At 31.6% G+C, this 15,096-nt stretch overlaps 3 protein-coding genes across 5 annotated transcripts; 2 read left to right on the top strand and 1 right to left on the bottom strand.

Annotated features, from left to right (window-relative positions):
• The first annotated feature begins 294 nt into the window (after positions 1 to 294).
• Positions 295 to 5,568, top strand: LOC132912123 (wolframin). Its single transcript, XM_060969250.1, has 6 exons — positions 295 to 554; positions 936 to 1,040; positions 1,131 to 1,347; positions 1,424 to 1,647; positions 1,723 to 2,927; positions 3,003 to 5,568. Exons 1-6 carry the CDS (start codon positions 497 to 499, stop codon positions 3,786 to 3,788), a joined length of 2,595 nt encoding a protein of 864 aa, XP_060825233.1. The 5' UTR covers positions 295 to 496; the 3' UTR covers positions 3,789 to 5,568.
• LOC132912142 (vesicular integral-membrane protein VIP36) lies at positions 5,042 to 8,404 on the bottom strand. Its single transcript, XM_060969305.1, has 7 exons — positions 8,150 to 8,404; positions 7,802 to 7,917; positions 7,436 to 7,633; positions 7,196 to 7,358; positions 6,366 to 6,532; positions 6,220 to 6,283; positions 5,042 to 6,139 (listed from the first exon to the last, which is right to left on the bottom strand). The coding sequence occupies exons 1-7, from the start codon at positions 8,268 to 8,270 to the stop codon at positions 5,988 to 5,990; spliced, it is 981 nt and encodes a 326-aa protein (XP_060825288.1). The 5' UTR covers positions 8,271 to 8,404; the 3' UTR covers positions 5,042 to 5,987.
• A 949-nt stretch (positions 8,405 to 9,353) lies between these two features.
• LOC132912130 (involucrin-like) lies at positions 9,354 to 14,597 on the top strand. 3 transcript variants are annotated; one of them, XM_060969280.1, is made up of 3 exons: positions 9,354 to 9,829; positions 10,807 to 10,864; positions 11,039 to 14,597. In XM_060969280.1, exon 3 carries the CDS (start codon positions 11,057 to 11,059, stop codon positions 12,329 to 12,331), a length of 1,275 nt encoding a protein of 424 aa, XP_060825263.1. In that variant the 5' UTR covers positions 9,354 to 9,829; positions 10,807 to 10,864; positions 11,039 to 11,056; the 3' UTR covers positions 12,332 to 14,597. The 3 variants fall into 3 exon arrangements, with proteins under 3 accessions (XP_060825263.1, XP_060825261.1, XP_060825262.1); XM_060969278.1 differs by having other exon boundaries at positions 9,354 to 10,134; XM_060969279.1 differs by having other exon boundaries at positions 9,355 to 9,995.
• The last annotated feature ends 499 nt before the right edge of the window (positions 14,598 to 15,096 follow it).

The following is a 15,096-nucleotide window of genomic DNA, read 5'->3' as shown; positions in this document are numbered from 1 at the left end:
AAAAACTTTTAAAAAACCTATTACGTTATTAGATAATATAAATACTTAATGATATTTCGATAATAAAATATAGATACATATATACATAAAATATATTAAAATGCAATATAATAACTAGCTATGGGAACTTGGTAATGTATAGAGGCAACTAATTGTTCTGACTCTTTAACCATAGCTAGTAAATAGAGTATTAAATACTTCATTAAATCAAAGTTATTTTTATTTCTGTTATACATATATTTGAATTATCCTTTACTCTTGACGAATTCAAAATTTTCGTTTGCTCTTGACGTTTGTTCAGCAACCTAACCTTAATAATTGCGCGTGCGCAATATGGATTCATGCCTCAATGCTAATTTTTTAACAGTCGCTTTGTCAAGAAATCTTGAATGTATATTGGGAAAGTAGTTTTTGATATTGGATAATTGATTCGCGTGGCACAACTAGTACGCAAAGCAAAAATATTTTAATAGTGATCCTCTCAATTTTTGGAGCTATGGCTGGCATTGTACCATTATCTGGAAGATCTGGTAGAAAACAATGGACATTGCATGGTAACGCAGCAATTTCACTTTCTATCTGTCGCTGAGATTTATGGTTTCTATTTTTCCTACAATTCAATGGCGCTATGGAGTGATTTGAATGAAATTATGGTATTTTTGTAACGATGATGAATGACGAATAATTTTTCAAATTTTTTGCAAAAATGTCAATTAAATGTTTTTACTCTTTTACAAAAACAAAATTTGACAGTTGTCAAATCAGAATAAATAATGATTAATAATATGATTTCAATGTGCAATAATGTCAAATGATTAAAGTATGTAAGAACAAATGAGTAAAAACCCAATTGATTTCTTTCCACTATAAATAACAAAAGCATTTTTGTTTTATTAATTGAAGAGCAGAATCATAGTTCAATTGCAAAATTTTAGATGGACCAAGAGGATCTCTTAGAAGATTACGGTCTCAGCTGGCTGAAGATGGTTGTCCGGAATCTCAAGTAGTTTTAGCAAAGCAACTACTGGAAGAAAGATGTGGTAACAATGCACATTCTCATTTGTATTTCATTGAATACGTTAATGTGTACATGATTTCATAATGTATTGCAATATTAATTATGCATTTAGATTTAGATGTTGACAAAGAAGAAAATGCAAAGTTGGGTGTATATTGGCTTACGAAAGCTTCAGAGCAAGGAAATTTGGAAGCAACAGATATTCTTAGAAAATGTTTAGCCACTGGCCGTGGTATCACACAACATAACTATTATGATGTCAAAAGTTGTCTTGATATGACTCAAGATGAAAAATTAGCCAGAAGAGCAGCAAGAGAAATGTTTACTAGGTATAAAGAATTGAATTATTGAATTTAATAAAGTAATATATTTATGCGTATATGTATAATGAACTTGATATTATAGTTTGTCAAATGGTGAGGATTTTATTACAACAGAACAGTTACAAAAGCGTATGAAAGATGTAGCATCAAATTCATCTAGTGATAATTATTCTTGCTCGAACAATATAATACATAATAACTTACAAAAAGATATAAATGACATTTCAACTGATAATTTCCCTAAAAATGGGCTTCCTGATGAATGTACATCTAAAAAAGATGAAGATAAAGAAAATGATGTTCATGGTGAGGAAATATCTAGTATCTATAATATTTGATCTCTATTAATAACTTATTTATTTATGGGATTATATTTTCTAGATTGGATGGATCATCAAGGAGAGAAAATTACAGAAGCAGCTCTAGTCTCTGCTGCTGCTAGCTATGCTCGTGGTATGCTCCCAATAGTGTCACATGCACTGTGTATGGTAGATCCATCTCAAATGGCATTAGATACTATACCATTACTACAAAGGCCTCTCATCCATCCCCTTGCATCTTTGAAACGTTTATATGTTTGGTTAATTGAAACGTTAGGACAAAGGGGAATGTCAATTAAGAAAATTCTTTTCACATCGAATATACACATACTATTACTTCTCTTACTGTACTCATTATTTGGTACAGAAAGTCTCATACTCTTTATACCAATGGCTCTATACTATTTATCTTTCGTTGTTATGGTTGTCGCTACTTTTCAAATGTTACAACGAAAACGCGAATTCAATAATTTTCGTATTTGGTCCGGGTTGTTTCTCAGTTATTCGGGCGGAAATTTAAACCCCGATGAAGCAGAGTACCAATTCTGCTGTAAAAATCTCAAGCCTTATGGTCATTTTTTTCTTGCTTTACTCTTAAATTTAATGATCTATCCCGTCATAGCTCATCAATGGACACCTCAGTCAGAATTCACTATCATAGCGATTACGTTAACATTGATAACATTGTTAAATTTTATATGGAAAGATTCATCCAAATTTCCAGATTTTTTAGCTCTCTTCAGTTTTGGTGTTCACGTCTTGGCAAAGTATCCATACGAAACAGATATCGTAGTTGCTCAGGGCTGGAGATTTCTAGATATAAGAGTCCCAACATTTGCTTCATACGTTGTTGGTAACGGTATTGAATTTTGTTTGAATTTTCGTGCAGTTTTTTACCTCCTAATTCCAGCAGTTTTCGCAAAAATGGCTGCTCGGGATAATTGGCGAGGAACATATCAAACGTTAATACCCCATTGTGTTACTTTAAGTTGGTGGCAGATAGCAATCTTTAGTTCTCAAGTTGCAACATGGTACGGCTTAATTAGGGGTGCCTTAGCATTAGTTGGTATGGTCCTTTTCTTACCACTTGCGGGATTGGCTTCTGTCATATTACCAATCGTAGCTACTGCTAAATATTTGTCAGAAAGCGATTTGGCAATGAGAATAATTGTAACTACTTTACTGGGAGGAATGCCATTTCTTGCCTCTTGGTATTTAAGGAAAACTCGAACACCTAAACTTAATTGGGTAATTACTGTTGTTCAGGTAAGCATGTCAACATCAAGCAATCAAAGAAAAAAACAACATACAGAAGTTTTATTTGCTATATACATTTTATAGTTGGTCATGGGTATTAGTGCTGGCATGTTCTTATCATGGCCAATGATAATGGAGTACAAACAAGAACCAGATACGTACGAAGGTGTTTCATCACTTTCATGGGAACAATATCAAAATCATTGTCATCAGCCTGCATGGGAAGAGTTGTCGTCCAAGGCACAGGTGCAAGTTCAATGTGCTAATTTGGAAGGAATATTAGTTTCATGGGAAGGTTATGTAACAGATATTAAGTTAAAATCAATAAAAAATAACATTGCTGCAATATTTAACAAACTACCTGACGGTATTAGAGACACAGTTAGTTGCATGTATGGTGAACCATACATAAACAGTTGCGATTCAAGCGGCGAATTAAGGCATGAAAAATGCAAACATTTTGCAAGTATTCAAAGACGACGAAACAAATGTCACTTCCCTGCCTGGAATAAGTATGAATTTGAGATCTCGGTTAAAATGAAGAGTGGTATGTGGGGAAGCAATGCGGAGATTTTATTGAATGCGGATCACTCCTTCACCAATTTTAGTCTAAATATATATCCAGGCGATAAAATTTGGTTTTCCGGTACATTCCTGAATAATGGTTTGGAAGATGAATCGTTACTCGGCGGATCTGAGCCTCATATTGAATTAGAAGAGATTGGTTGTCTCGCATGTCACTCTATTGATTTAAAATCTTACAAACGTTATAAATATCATATAACGGTTAGTTCAATTTTAAGTGATCTTTGTTTAGGTATAAAAACAGTCCTGAACTTTTTGTTGAATCCTATCGTAATGTTTAAATAGTTGCATTTTATGCGATCTATAAAATATACAGTATCAAATGTTCTGTGAAGTGTTAAGATAAAGTTGTTTACAACGAGATAAATTTCGATAGTATCTTGAACTTCCTTTCAAAGTATTATTAAGAGCAGCTAAGACATATTAATTGAAAGACTTTATAAAGAAAGGAAACAAATACAGGAAAAAGACAAAGCTAAAAGTGTAGAAGAAAAGAACTTACAGTGTTGTAAATATTAAGTCTCAGCATTTTTCTCCAAAATGATATGAAAGTTTGGTTAATTATATAGAAAGAATATCCTCTCTCTCTCTCTCTCTCTCTCTCTCTCTATAGTTATTTACTTTTCTATGATTAAATTTGAAATTATTGTTTAAATAGTACATTAGATTTTTAAGAATATATTTTTTAACTACTTTTATCTATTATCTATAAAAGAAAAAACATATTTTGATGTTACCAACACCTCAGGCATTAGAATTTCATTAAAAACTCATCAAGTATTTACGTCAAAGAGTACACTTATATGTATATACACGTATATTTTAAGATCGACATATTTTCATAAGTATTACTGCCAGTAATAGAGATAAATGCGCTTAATATTTTTCTATTCCGTTTTCGAGAAATCGAGAGGTGGAACCTTATCGATTTTATTTTAACTTAATAGTAAAATATTGCAACTCTTTTTGTAATGCTAAATTTTTAATGGAAAATATCACCCGCATCTACATAATGAATTCTATCAACATCTAAAAACGATATGTGTAGTATAACAAATGTGATACGTGTACCTATATTATTGTTTCATTTCTTAGAACTCAATACCTTCACATAGATTTATGAAACTCGACGATGTTTCGAAATTAATTTAGTTGTTGAAATATCTTTACTTGTGTAAATGCTATGTGAATATTAATATGTATTTGAAGAAGTAGTAAAGATATATACTTGTATGATGTGTAGGAGTTAAAGATTGTTGTTAAATTGATGTTAAGTGTTTAGACTTTAAAAACATAAATGGTTAAAGAATTTTATAACTGTCTAAAAGGAATGACAGTTACATTATATATCATATCAGGACAATAGTAAAAGATCGTAGCAGAAACAAAAGACAAATATAGATGTGCCTTGATGTTTTCTGTTCAAATAAATATGATTATTTATAATAAAATATATTTTAAGAAGCAAAAATATTGTCATATTAAATGTTTTGCTTGAGTCGCTTATAAACTTATAGGGGATATATTTTGATACGAAATACATATTTGTTTTTATTTATAATTTTTTATGTTTTTTCTAAGATAATTGTTTTTTTACACGATTTAGTATGTATTTATTTTTCGTATTTGGCAACAAATGAAGTACATTATTTTCACGAATAATAACATTACGTTTCTTAACAATTGTTTACTTGGAGATTTTGGTTCCCTTTATCTTTTGTATAAAACCGAGTTGTACAACACGAAATCACTCTAATCTCAGATATTGATAATGTTGCTTTTTTATGTACAAATATAAAATCTACATCAATAAAGTCATTTCAATCATACCGAATCCACAGATATAAAGATAGGTTAAAGCGAGGAAGAACGCTTTTGTAGAAAGTAATAATTCTTTCTGAAATTCGTTTTGCTATTCATAATATTGTATTTATGTACGATGTTTCGCAGTAACGATGTGAATTGTGATATTACTTCAAAGAATTTATTCATTTACTTTTGTCTCCTGTGATTAAATTATTGTAATTACTGTATTTCCAAACTAAAATTCATTTGAAAGATAAAATCGGTATGTTTAATTCTTATACGAATAATTAAACTTATTTCTATAAAAAATGCATTGCAGCAACTGAGACAATGACATAAAAACTTTGGTAAAGGAACTTTGTATTGTTCATGATAAACATTATTGAAGCTAGAATAGCAGATAGCATAATTCAACACGTCTTATGATTGCAGTAATCACTTATATATTATTACGATCCTTTGCTGTTGTTTTTTCATCAAAATACCTCTGGAACGATATTCTCAAAATCAGAGATAATATGTATGGATATTGTGTTTGTTATTCTAATATTAAGAGAAACAGTCTTATGAACACGTTATGACTACATCATGTTTTTTTTTTTTTTTTTATATAGAAAGAATATCCGATAGAAACGAGAAATCCAAAAGTAAAATAGTTTATATATAACGCACTGTGATTTAATAAAAACGTTTCCTACTGTTTTCTTGATGCTTCTGATACCACATTATACCTATTACCACACAGGCAATTAATGCGATCGCTACTACGAGCATTAAAAGGAAAAACATTATTTTACTTAATGCAGATTGTTTTGGATCATCCACGTGTTCTGTAAAGAAAGAATTGTATGATTAAAATGGATACAAGAATATTTCATCAAATACATTTTATACAACATTTATTACGTACCGCGAGGTGCATCAAAATATGCAGCCGATGGTAGAATATTGGATCTATCTTCTTGATCTCTTGGCTGGAATTGAAATGTGATGTATTGTCATAAATAACCATACACATTTAAGAATTGTTTAAAGTACTTGAAGAATACCACTTACATCATCTGGTAAATCTAATTCAAATAAACGAATAGATAAAATATCATGATTATCGGATAAGTCTCCGGTTGTTGCAGAAATTCCAAAATAATATCCTGTAGGCAGCTTTATATCTTTTACAGAAAAGCACTCTTTCCAGGCAGCTTTGTTTGAAAAGTCTGTGGAAACTATAATAAAACAACATGTTGGGAAACATTTATCAAAATATGACTATGTATTATATTTTATATTTATTCTATGCATATTAAGCTGGTTTATTCCATGCTTATTACAAATAAGGAATAAAAATTATATAAATTTAATTAAATACATATAATACATAAGCAGATATCTTTTTATATATTTAGTTTATAAAACTTCATGCAAATTCATTGCTTGTTTAAATATAGGTATTGCAGGTATAATATATTTATTACATCTAATTATTTACTTGCAATATTTTTAATGATATGTGAAATGAAGTAAAATGAAAAGATGACAAATAATATATGAAAAGATGAAAATATCACTTGCTGAAGTGGAGGCACTCCATGATGTAAGCCACAAGGCTTCAGGGTAAGACCTTACTGTAATGTCAATTTGTAGAATACCACATAAAATGATAGAATACATAGAAAGCATAGCTATAAACATCTATTTCAAGAAGAGTAAGATGAATATTAACATTGAGGATATTAGTTGAGTACAAATGAATGAAAAGGTTCATTTATTAGTAAAATACAGTATTGAAATACTTTTTTACTTAATATATGTATAATGGGACGCTATACACAGTTACATGACAACATTTTTGTCATGCCCAAAAATATTTTATACCAATATGTACTTACCAGTTAATGTATCCCTTTCATATCTCATACTAATATGTGTATCATGTTCTAAATTTCGAAAGTTTGCTTCACAACCTGCAATTTGTGTATGTGTTCCATCGCGATCATGATCATAATGCAAAGAACCATTATTGACCATAGCAGAAATATAAGGATGTTGATGCTATAAAAACCAAAATAGTTATCATGATTTTGACATTTTTAATTTATAATATGACTAATGCTATATCATGTACATACATTGTGTGGACCATTGTGATTGCTATATGTATCCAAAATTATAGCTAATCCTTGGAAATAGTCTTGATTACCAAAAACAGGACCCGTTTTCATCCTTTCTCTTGCGTACCAAATCACAAAACCATCACCAAATAAATCTTTTCCTTTTCCATGAACTTTAAAATGAACTTGGAGCTCCCAATTTCTTACATGACATGGCTAAATAAACAAATGTCAGGGAAGCATTTCTATTAGGCTTCAATTGCACCATCCTGATAGTTTTAACTAAATAAAATCTTGTATGAATTTAAAAATGTGTGGAAAAAAACTAAAGCACAATCTTTTATGATTTTGCTTTGTTAAATTACCAAAAAGCTTGAAACTTACAACAGAATTCCATATGGCACCCTGTTTACTTTGTGAGTCTGGAGTTAATCTTACATAGTTATTCGTAACCATTGTACTACCCATAAAATCCCAATAAGGTATTGTCATTCCAGACCCTAAATACGTAAAATATTTACATATATTAACATCAGGATTTATCAATGTAATAAAATTACATTTTGTCTTTGTTATTGTTTATTTTACTAATGTAACCTCAAGCTTACTATTATTATAGCATACATATACATTTGAATCATATTCATCTCATTATAAATACAAAAATATACACGTCATGACACGTCGCACCACAAACCGTAATCTCAACAAAACTATTCAAAATTCACAAACCTTGATATGGTCTGATCAAACAATGTTCTCGTTTCATATAGTCTTTTGTGTTCCATTCTGCTGTTACTAATTCCAATACACTAATTAATATCCAACACGATAATACGTTCATTTTATACATTTCATACGAGCACAATTGTACTTTGAATGCTAAACTTGCAGTTATACGCTGCGATAATTATGACGCGTGATCTGTAAAACCAGCTATCGGAATCATCAATTCCATGATTTTCGATATCCTGAAATTAGTCACTGAACCTATTTAGTTAACAGTCAAAATTCAAATATTCCTTCACTATATCTAGATACTTTTATCGGTAAAACTCAGTGTTGCCATATAATTCTAGTAACAAAAGGTACATGAAGACTATACCAGAAAAGCACATAAAGATTAGTATCATGTTTTTTTTTGCTTTTTTTGAGATTTGAATATCTTCATATATATCTTTTAAAAAACATTGAAATTTACTATTCATAATTATAAGTAATTACGAATAGAATGTATTTGAAAATAATAAAATTTGTTTACCTTCGGATAGACTGAATATTTCTGCATTTATGGAAAATTAAAAGATGCAAATATTTTATTTATTAGATGAAACAAATCCTTATTTAAGTTTCACTTTTTAAATCATTTGATAAAAAAATAAATGCATAAACATCCACAGCCTAATAATTAAATATTAATGAACATTTGAAATGAGCAAACATAGTCAATCTTATCTTATTATCAAGTTGTACTTTATGATTTATATAGTCTTTGTTTCTCCTTATTTACATATTTATGTATTTAAAGCTAGAGAACAGTAATTATAAACATCATATATATTATATAGTTATACAAACTTTCTCTTAATATTATAACATTTTTTTATTTACGTGTATTAGTTTTTACCATCTACTATTTACATGACGTTTTTATAGCAAATATAGTTAGTAGATCTTAAATTAGTATTTTTTTAACATATTATGAAATAATACTCAATATTCTGAACTATATATAATATAATATATAAATATAGAAAAATATACTACATATTATATATCAGTCGATTAATTTTAACTCATAAATTACGACATATACTACGTAGAACTTCATGAAATGACTTTGCCATGTCGTGTGCCAGAAATATATCTAATCCTTCCATTCGAGTGCATGTTTTATACAAAACGGGACCAACGCGGCAAACGACAGCAGCGCTGCGCCATACTCGTGTCGGATTGTGTTATTTGTCAACGGAATTTACCGCTAGTATCGAAGTAAGGAATAAAGTAGCCGGTCGTGAGTGTGTGCACGTGTATGGTTAGCGTACGGCGTTGACACTTTCCTCTGAATACGTATCTCCGCTGAATCAGTTACGTAAAATATCTTAATCCCATTAAGAAGTTCCAGAGCGATAGTGACTCGAAAACTAGCGATAAATTTGTATGAATTGCCGAGGTGGCTGTTTCGACGTGATCTTGGCGCGTACATTTACACGATCTCGAAATCAAGCGGCGTATTACATGGCGTCTGTGTGAATTATGTACGCTAATTCTTAAATTACGATATATTATTGCGTCTTGCGATGTGCTTTCCGAATAATATTCTATACTCAAGTACGTAGTGTTATAAGTGAACGGGGAACAAAACTAAAGGCACAGAAATAGAGAAAAAAGAAACGATCGAGATATATATCTGTAGGTAAAAGGCAAAGTAAAGGCACAGTTAGATAAACTCGGTCTTCCGTAACTAAACGACGGGGGCTTGTTGCATTTACGTGGGTGAGGGTAGACCTACGAAAAAGGGCGTGGAAAGATTAAACGAGTTAAATAGCCAAGACGTAAACGTACGCTAACATTATGGGTAAGACGCCAAAGAAGGCGACACCTGGGGGCGATGAGAGGAATTTGTACAATCGGAGACTGAAGGCAACGACCGCGCCGCCAAATCCTTCTGAAACTTGCTTGCGCAAGAGACAGCGCAAATCCAAGATTTCGAACAGGTTTGTAAAACCAATCAGCCCAGAGAACAGCAAGTTTATCCATAGTTTCTCTGTTTAGTCTTCTCGCTTGTTAGTACCTCCTTTTTCTCATTCTGTCTCATTCGAGTTATTCGAGTTAAACGCGTCTCGAGTACAACAAATCTTTTTTTGATCGCCTTTCTACACACGTCGCCGGATACACTGCCGCCTGTGGATAATCTTTCTTTGATGCTACGTGTTTTTTTTTTTTCTTTGAAATATCCGAGACAAGTGTTACTTAATTTTGTCACAAGATAAACATTAATATCTTGCAAACGTTTCATAGATTGAGACTTTTATTTTCTCATATATTTTTTCGAATTTCTCAATTCTCACAATCAGTTGATTTACGTATGTAAATTAAAATACACAAATTGCGAACAAATTTATTGAGAAAATTGATGAAATATGTGTTGTATGACTATAAGCTAGAAATAATTGGGAATAAATGGGCAAATAGGCGAAAACGTATAGGTCTAAGATTTGTTAAATAGATGCTGGGGAGAAACTTTGGTTTAGCTGCTTTGTCAAGTTTTTTTTTTTGGATCAGTACCTCTCATCACCTCCAGAATTTCTTGCTCTGTGGAGATTGATTATAAATATCCGTATCATTCTTTTCTAATGATTTTGAACATTGCAATACTTTTATTTCAGATCTAAATTGAATACCTTAATAAAGAGAGTACCACATAATCAAAGGAAAAGCTTTAAAGTGAGTTTAATCATTTCTTATCTTCTTTATATTCTATTATCTTATATCTAACATTATTTCTTTATATCTAATATCACTTTAAGTTTTATCATTAATCTTCTAATTTTTAATCATTTAAAAATCTTCAAATGTTAATTCACTCGCTAAATATGTGGAATATTGCGTTTGTTATAGAGCAAAATTCAGGAGCCAATGAAAGTTGAATTAGAACGTTCTGCAAAACAGGGAACAGCAAATCCAGATAAAACAGCTGGAAGCTCTAAGGAAAAAAAATCAGTTGTTCCACAACAAAGTGAAGAATCAAACTCTGCAAAGATGCAACCAGAATCAGAAGAAGCAGATCCAAAGCTAAATCCAACTATACAGGTGGAATATAGTAAAAATGATAGTTCTAAAGATACACAGGAATCTGACAAGGAGTATGTTAGTCATACTCCTTCCGAATCCATTTCAGTGTTGAAAACACAGGATGATTTGGAAAATGCAGAAGTAGTGGTCGAGAAAGAGCAATTGGAATGCCAGAAGGAAGCAAGTAATTCTGATAATAATCAAGAAGATTGCCAGAAGAACAATCTGAATTTACATTTTGAAATAGAAAATAATATTGAAAACACAATTAAAGAAAAGACAGACGATGTAGATTTAAAAAAGGAAAACGATGAAAAATGCCCTTCTGAACAGGAGATGACAAAAGACGATATACATGAGAAGGAAGACTTGCAAAGCGAATCTCAAACCGACACGGAAAGTAATTCGGCAGATGTTATAGAGTTCACAACGTCGGAAATATCTGAAGCATCTGAAATTTTATCACAGAATGATGTTGAGAAGGAAAAGGAAAAAGAAATTGAAATAGCTGAGGAAAGCATCAGCAAGAATATATCGTTCGTTTCGTACGATCCTTCGATAATGTTGAAGGACGTGCAGATTAAGTTGAACGATTGCTTGAAAGAGAATTCGAAGTTATTCGACACGAGTAACGCTAGTCACAATATGTCAAGCCAGCCGCCGAAGGATATGTCCTTCGGGAAGACGCTTAGAAGCATTTCTGGCCGGCGTTCTCTCAGCAGAATGCGTCATGTGACTTTGCGCGAGTACAGGTACTCGCCGAGCGATTCGATGTTCGTCAATACATCGAGCGCATCGTTGCCGCAGGACGAAGCAATGGATTTTAAGATTCTTCGTTATAGTACCGATTTATCTGACACACTTTCTACCACAAATGGTAGTTCGACCGAAAGAAAACGAAAACTTGACACCGAAGACTGGAATTCTATGAAAAAGCAGAAAACTGAAACCGAGAACAGCTTGTTACATAGTCCTATCAGTTTATTGAAAGGGTTACGCAAGCCTATACAAGTCTCTACCCCGGTTTCTGACTTGAAATTTAAAACTGGTAGATTGGAACTGGATGAGAATAGTAAACCAGCAAACGAAGGTAGCAAAAAATGGTGTGCTATCATGTAAGTTACCATCGAATCGCACCATTGATGAAAAAGAGTTTTATATATCTTTTCACGCGAAGGCAGCGATTCATGCCATCCTGTGCGTCTTCACAAACGTACTAGGTACATACATGCGTTAACATATTATCGAGTTATAACGCTGAATTATTTTTCTTTAATAGCGTAAAGAGAAAAATTTTTTTCATTTATTCGTATCTGTTTCTATGTTTGTTCTTCTTCCTTTTTACGGAAATATATTTATAGCACTGTACTTTTTCTAAAGCATTTTTACTCTTCATACGAGTTACGTATAATAGACCGTGCAATTCTACACTTCAGAGGCTCATGAAAAGACATCGCGTTCTTAATGAATAACCTTTTAAACTTTGACTATATATATTATGTGTATATTATTAAGTCTTATATTTGTAACTAGCGGTCGAGTATATTTTATACAAACAACAGAATGTAATTATAGGAAATATGTAATGGTAGAATCCCCCTTCTCGTCACTTGAAAAAGCTATTTCGTCGAATAGGAAATTCACGGTATTATGATATATAATCATACAATGGATAAGATATATTTTTCGAATATGCTATATATCGTTCACGTGCGTTAGTTTGATCACATCGATCGATTCTCATTTATGTACAAGATAACATTGTTCGCGAGTCAATGGAAAGATAAATCACACTTTTTTTTATCCGTTTCGTCCGCTTCAATTTACATATTATAATAGATACGATGCAACAAATTATTTTACTTTTTGACGTTATAAAGTATATTTTCTCACAGTGTAGACGTAAATCGATTAGCATCAGAGAATACATTTTTTAGGAGGAATAAGTTTACGTTTCGATAAACGAGTAACTAAGTCAATTGAAAACTTGAGGGTATTGTATAAAATACGTTTACCCTGTGCGTCCGTTTGTCGAAGCAATTCTAGAGCTTACATACTTTTTATCGCGAAATTCACGAAAATCTCGAATTAAAGAGATCGTAGTGGGAATTTTACATATTTATATAGGATAAATCATTGTTACGAGATAGCTCGTATTTTATGGACAGCGTTTGCCATGTTCAGCGATGAAGCTAAAAATATTTAAAAATATTAGATTTGTCAATCAACGTCGAATAAATTTCTCTATGAAGGCCACAATCGAAAACATCATAAGTCACATAATTCGTTCCTTTTATGGAACAATTTTAGGATTCAATCTATATTCAATCAATTCTATATAAACATTTACTTTTGATTTTAGAATTAAATGTGTTCTTTTCTTGAACATGTAAAAGGTATCGACTAAGTTAAGATACAACAGCTAAATCAATATTATTCATGTATTACAAAACATCATGGATTTATCATCTAGTTTCAAAGTGCTTACATCTTCTATCAGATTATTTTCATTTTTAAGTATTCCATATCAAAATATTTTTTTTATGTCACTAAGTGGGATGAAAATCAAAAAATCAAGGAACATAGATTTACTACATTTTTCCTGTGTGGTCTTCATTTGGTGGATTGAAAGTCATAGTAGTATAAGTCAAGATTTTGGGAATATCGACCTGTTCCAATCTTTAAAAGTGTCATTTCTCTAGCTTCATAATTAATTAAATATTAATTTTATTTCCTAGAGCGATGACTTGATACAGTGTGAACTTCTTGCAAAAAATAAATGCAGCACACATTATTTTATTTGAAAAGTAACAGTACATTGACTTATACTACAAAGGATTCGAAACGATTTCGAAGGAAATCGCATACGATTCCACAGCTCGTCGCTGTCCGTGAAGCGTGCTCGGTACACTGTTCTTTGTTGAACAATTGTTTGCCGATTGTTATGTAGATGGAACAATGTGAAACATTTGAGATCGAAAGTTTATTAAATTCGATGTAAATACTCGAGATTCGACAGAGCTCGTGTATTACGTGTTGCGAGTATGAAACTGTCGAATGTTTCGACCAAAGCCGTAAAGCTCACTTTTTACCATTACATGTACGGTAAATACACAGAAATACATACATAGATACGTATGACGTATTTTTCAAGCTGCTCTCCATGACATTTTTTTGATAACAGAAGCACATTCATCTTCTACGTAAAAATTCATATGCTCATACTTTAAGTGCAACTGTTAAAATTCATCAGGGCCAAACACGTAATCACCCCATGCACTTTTCTACGTGTTACATTAAGCGAGAACACAAACAGGAAAGATTGAAACCATGTATGAATAATGTATATAGAAAATGAGATTTATAATAAACCTTGGAAATCTGAGAGACTAGTCGTTACGGTACTTTAACCTCGGCTCTTTCCGTATACCATGTTTTCAAGTACACGCGTTAACTCGCGGGAATGCAACCTGACAGCTGCAAACGAGTCAGTTACTTTGATACTATACGCTTAACTGTCGCGCGAATTTGATATATTTTATTCTGGGAGCCTTGATAGATTAAAGTATGACAACTCCACTTCTTATTAATTTTTTTATTTCATTACTTAAGTGAACGATTAATATACAATTTTTAGGAAACAAACGATTAGCTTCCATAAGCTCATTTATCGGAGAAGCCGATAATGACAATGGTAAATTCCAATATAAATTTAAAAAGACATTCATTATCACATAGATATCGTCAGTTTTTTGTACATTTCAATTTATAGAATCGATCAGTGTGGCTTCTGAACGACTCGTGTACTGCACTATGACATTGCATTTTTTCCAAAATTATTATTAAGTGTTGAATTTGTACGCCTTCTCTCTAACATTGTTATA

The sequence above is a fragment of the Bombus pascuorum genome, chromosome 11 (genome assembly GCF_905332965.1).
Source record: "Bombus pascuorum chromosome 11, iyBomPasc1.1, whole genome shotgun sequence".
NCBI classification, from domain to species: Eukaryota; Metazoa; Arthropoda; class Insecta; order Hymenoptera; family Apidae; genus Bombus; species Bombus pascuorum.
Note: the sequence above shows the minus strand (reverse complement) of the source record. Positions and strands in the feature narration are given on the sequence as shown.

Excerpts from the sequence above, each read along its gene's own strand:
- LOC132912123 (XM_060969250.1), top strand. The coding sequence starts at position 497 with ATGGCTGGCATTGTACCATTATCTGGAAGATCTGGTAGAAAACAATGG. Across the intron at positions 555-935 it reads AAAACAATGGACATTGCATG|ATGGACCAAGAGGATCTCTT; the intron begins GTAACGCAGCAA and ends GCAAAATTTTAG. Across the intron at positions 1,648-1,722 it reads TAAAGAAAATGATGTTCATG|ATTGGATGGATCATCAAGGA; the intron begins GTGAGGAAATAT and ends TATATTTTCTAG.
- LOC132912142 (XM_060969305.1), bottom strand. The coding sequence starts at position 8,270 with ATGTATAAAATGAACGTATTATCGTGTTGGATATTAATTAGTGTATTG. Across the intron at positions 7,634-7,801 it reads GTGCCATATGGAATTCTGTT|CCATGTCATGTAAGAAATTG; the intron begins GTAAGTTTCAAG and ends TTGTTTATTTAG. Across the intron at positions 6,284-6,365 it reads AATTAGATTTACCAGATGAT|CCAAGAGATCAAGAAGATAG; the intron begins GTAAGTGGTATT and ends TTTCAATTCCAG.
- LOC132912130 (XM_060969278.1), top strand. The coding sequence starts at position 9,992 with ATGGGTAAGACGCCAAAGAAGGCGACACCTGGGGGCGATGAGAGGAAT. Across the intron at positions 10,135-10,806 it reads AAATCCAAGATTTCGAACAG|ATCTAAATTGAATACCTTAA; the intron begins GTTTGTAAAACC and ends CTTTTATTTCAG. Across the intron at positions 10,865-11,038 it reads ATCAAAGGAAAAGCTTTAAA|AGCAAAATTCAGGAGCCAAT; the intron begins GTGAGTTTAATC and ends CGTTTGTTATAG.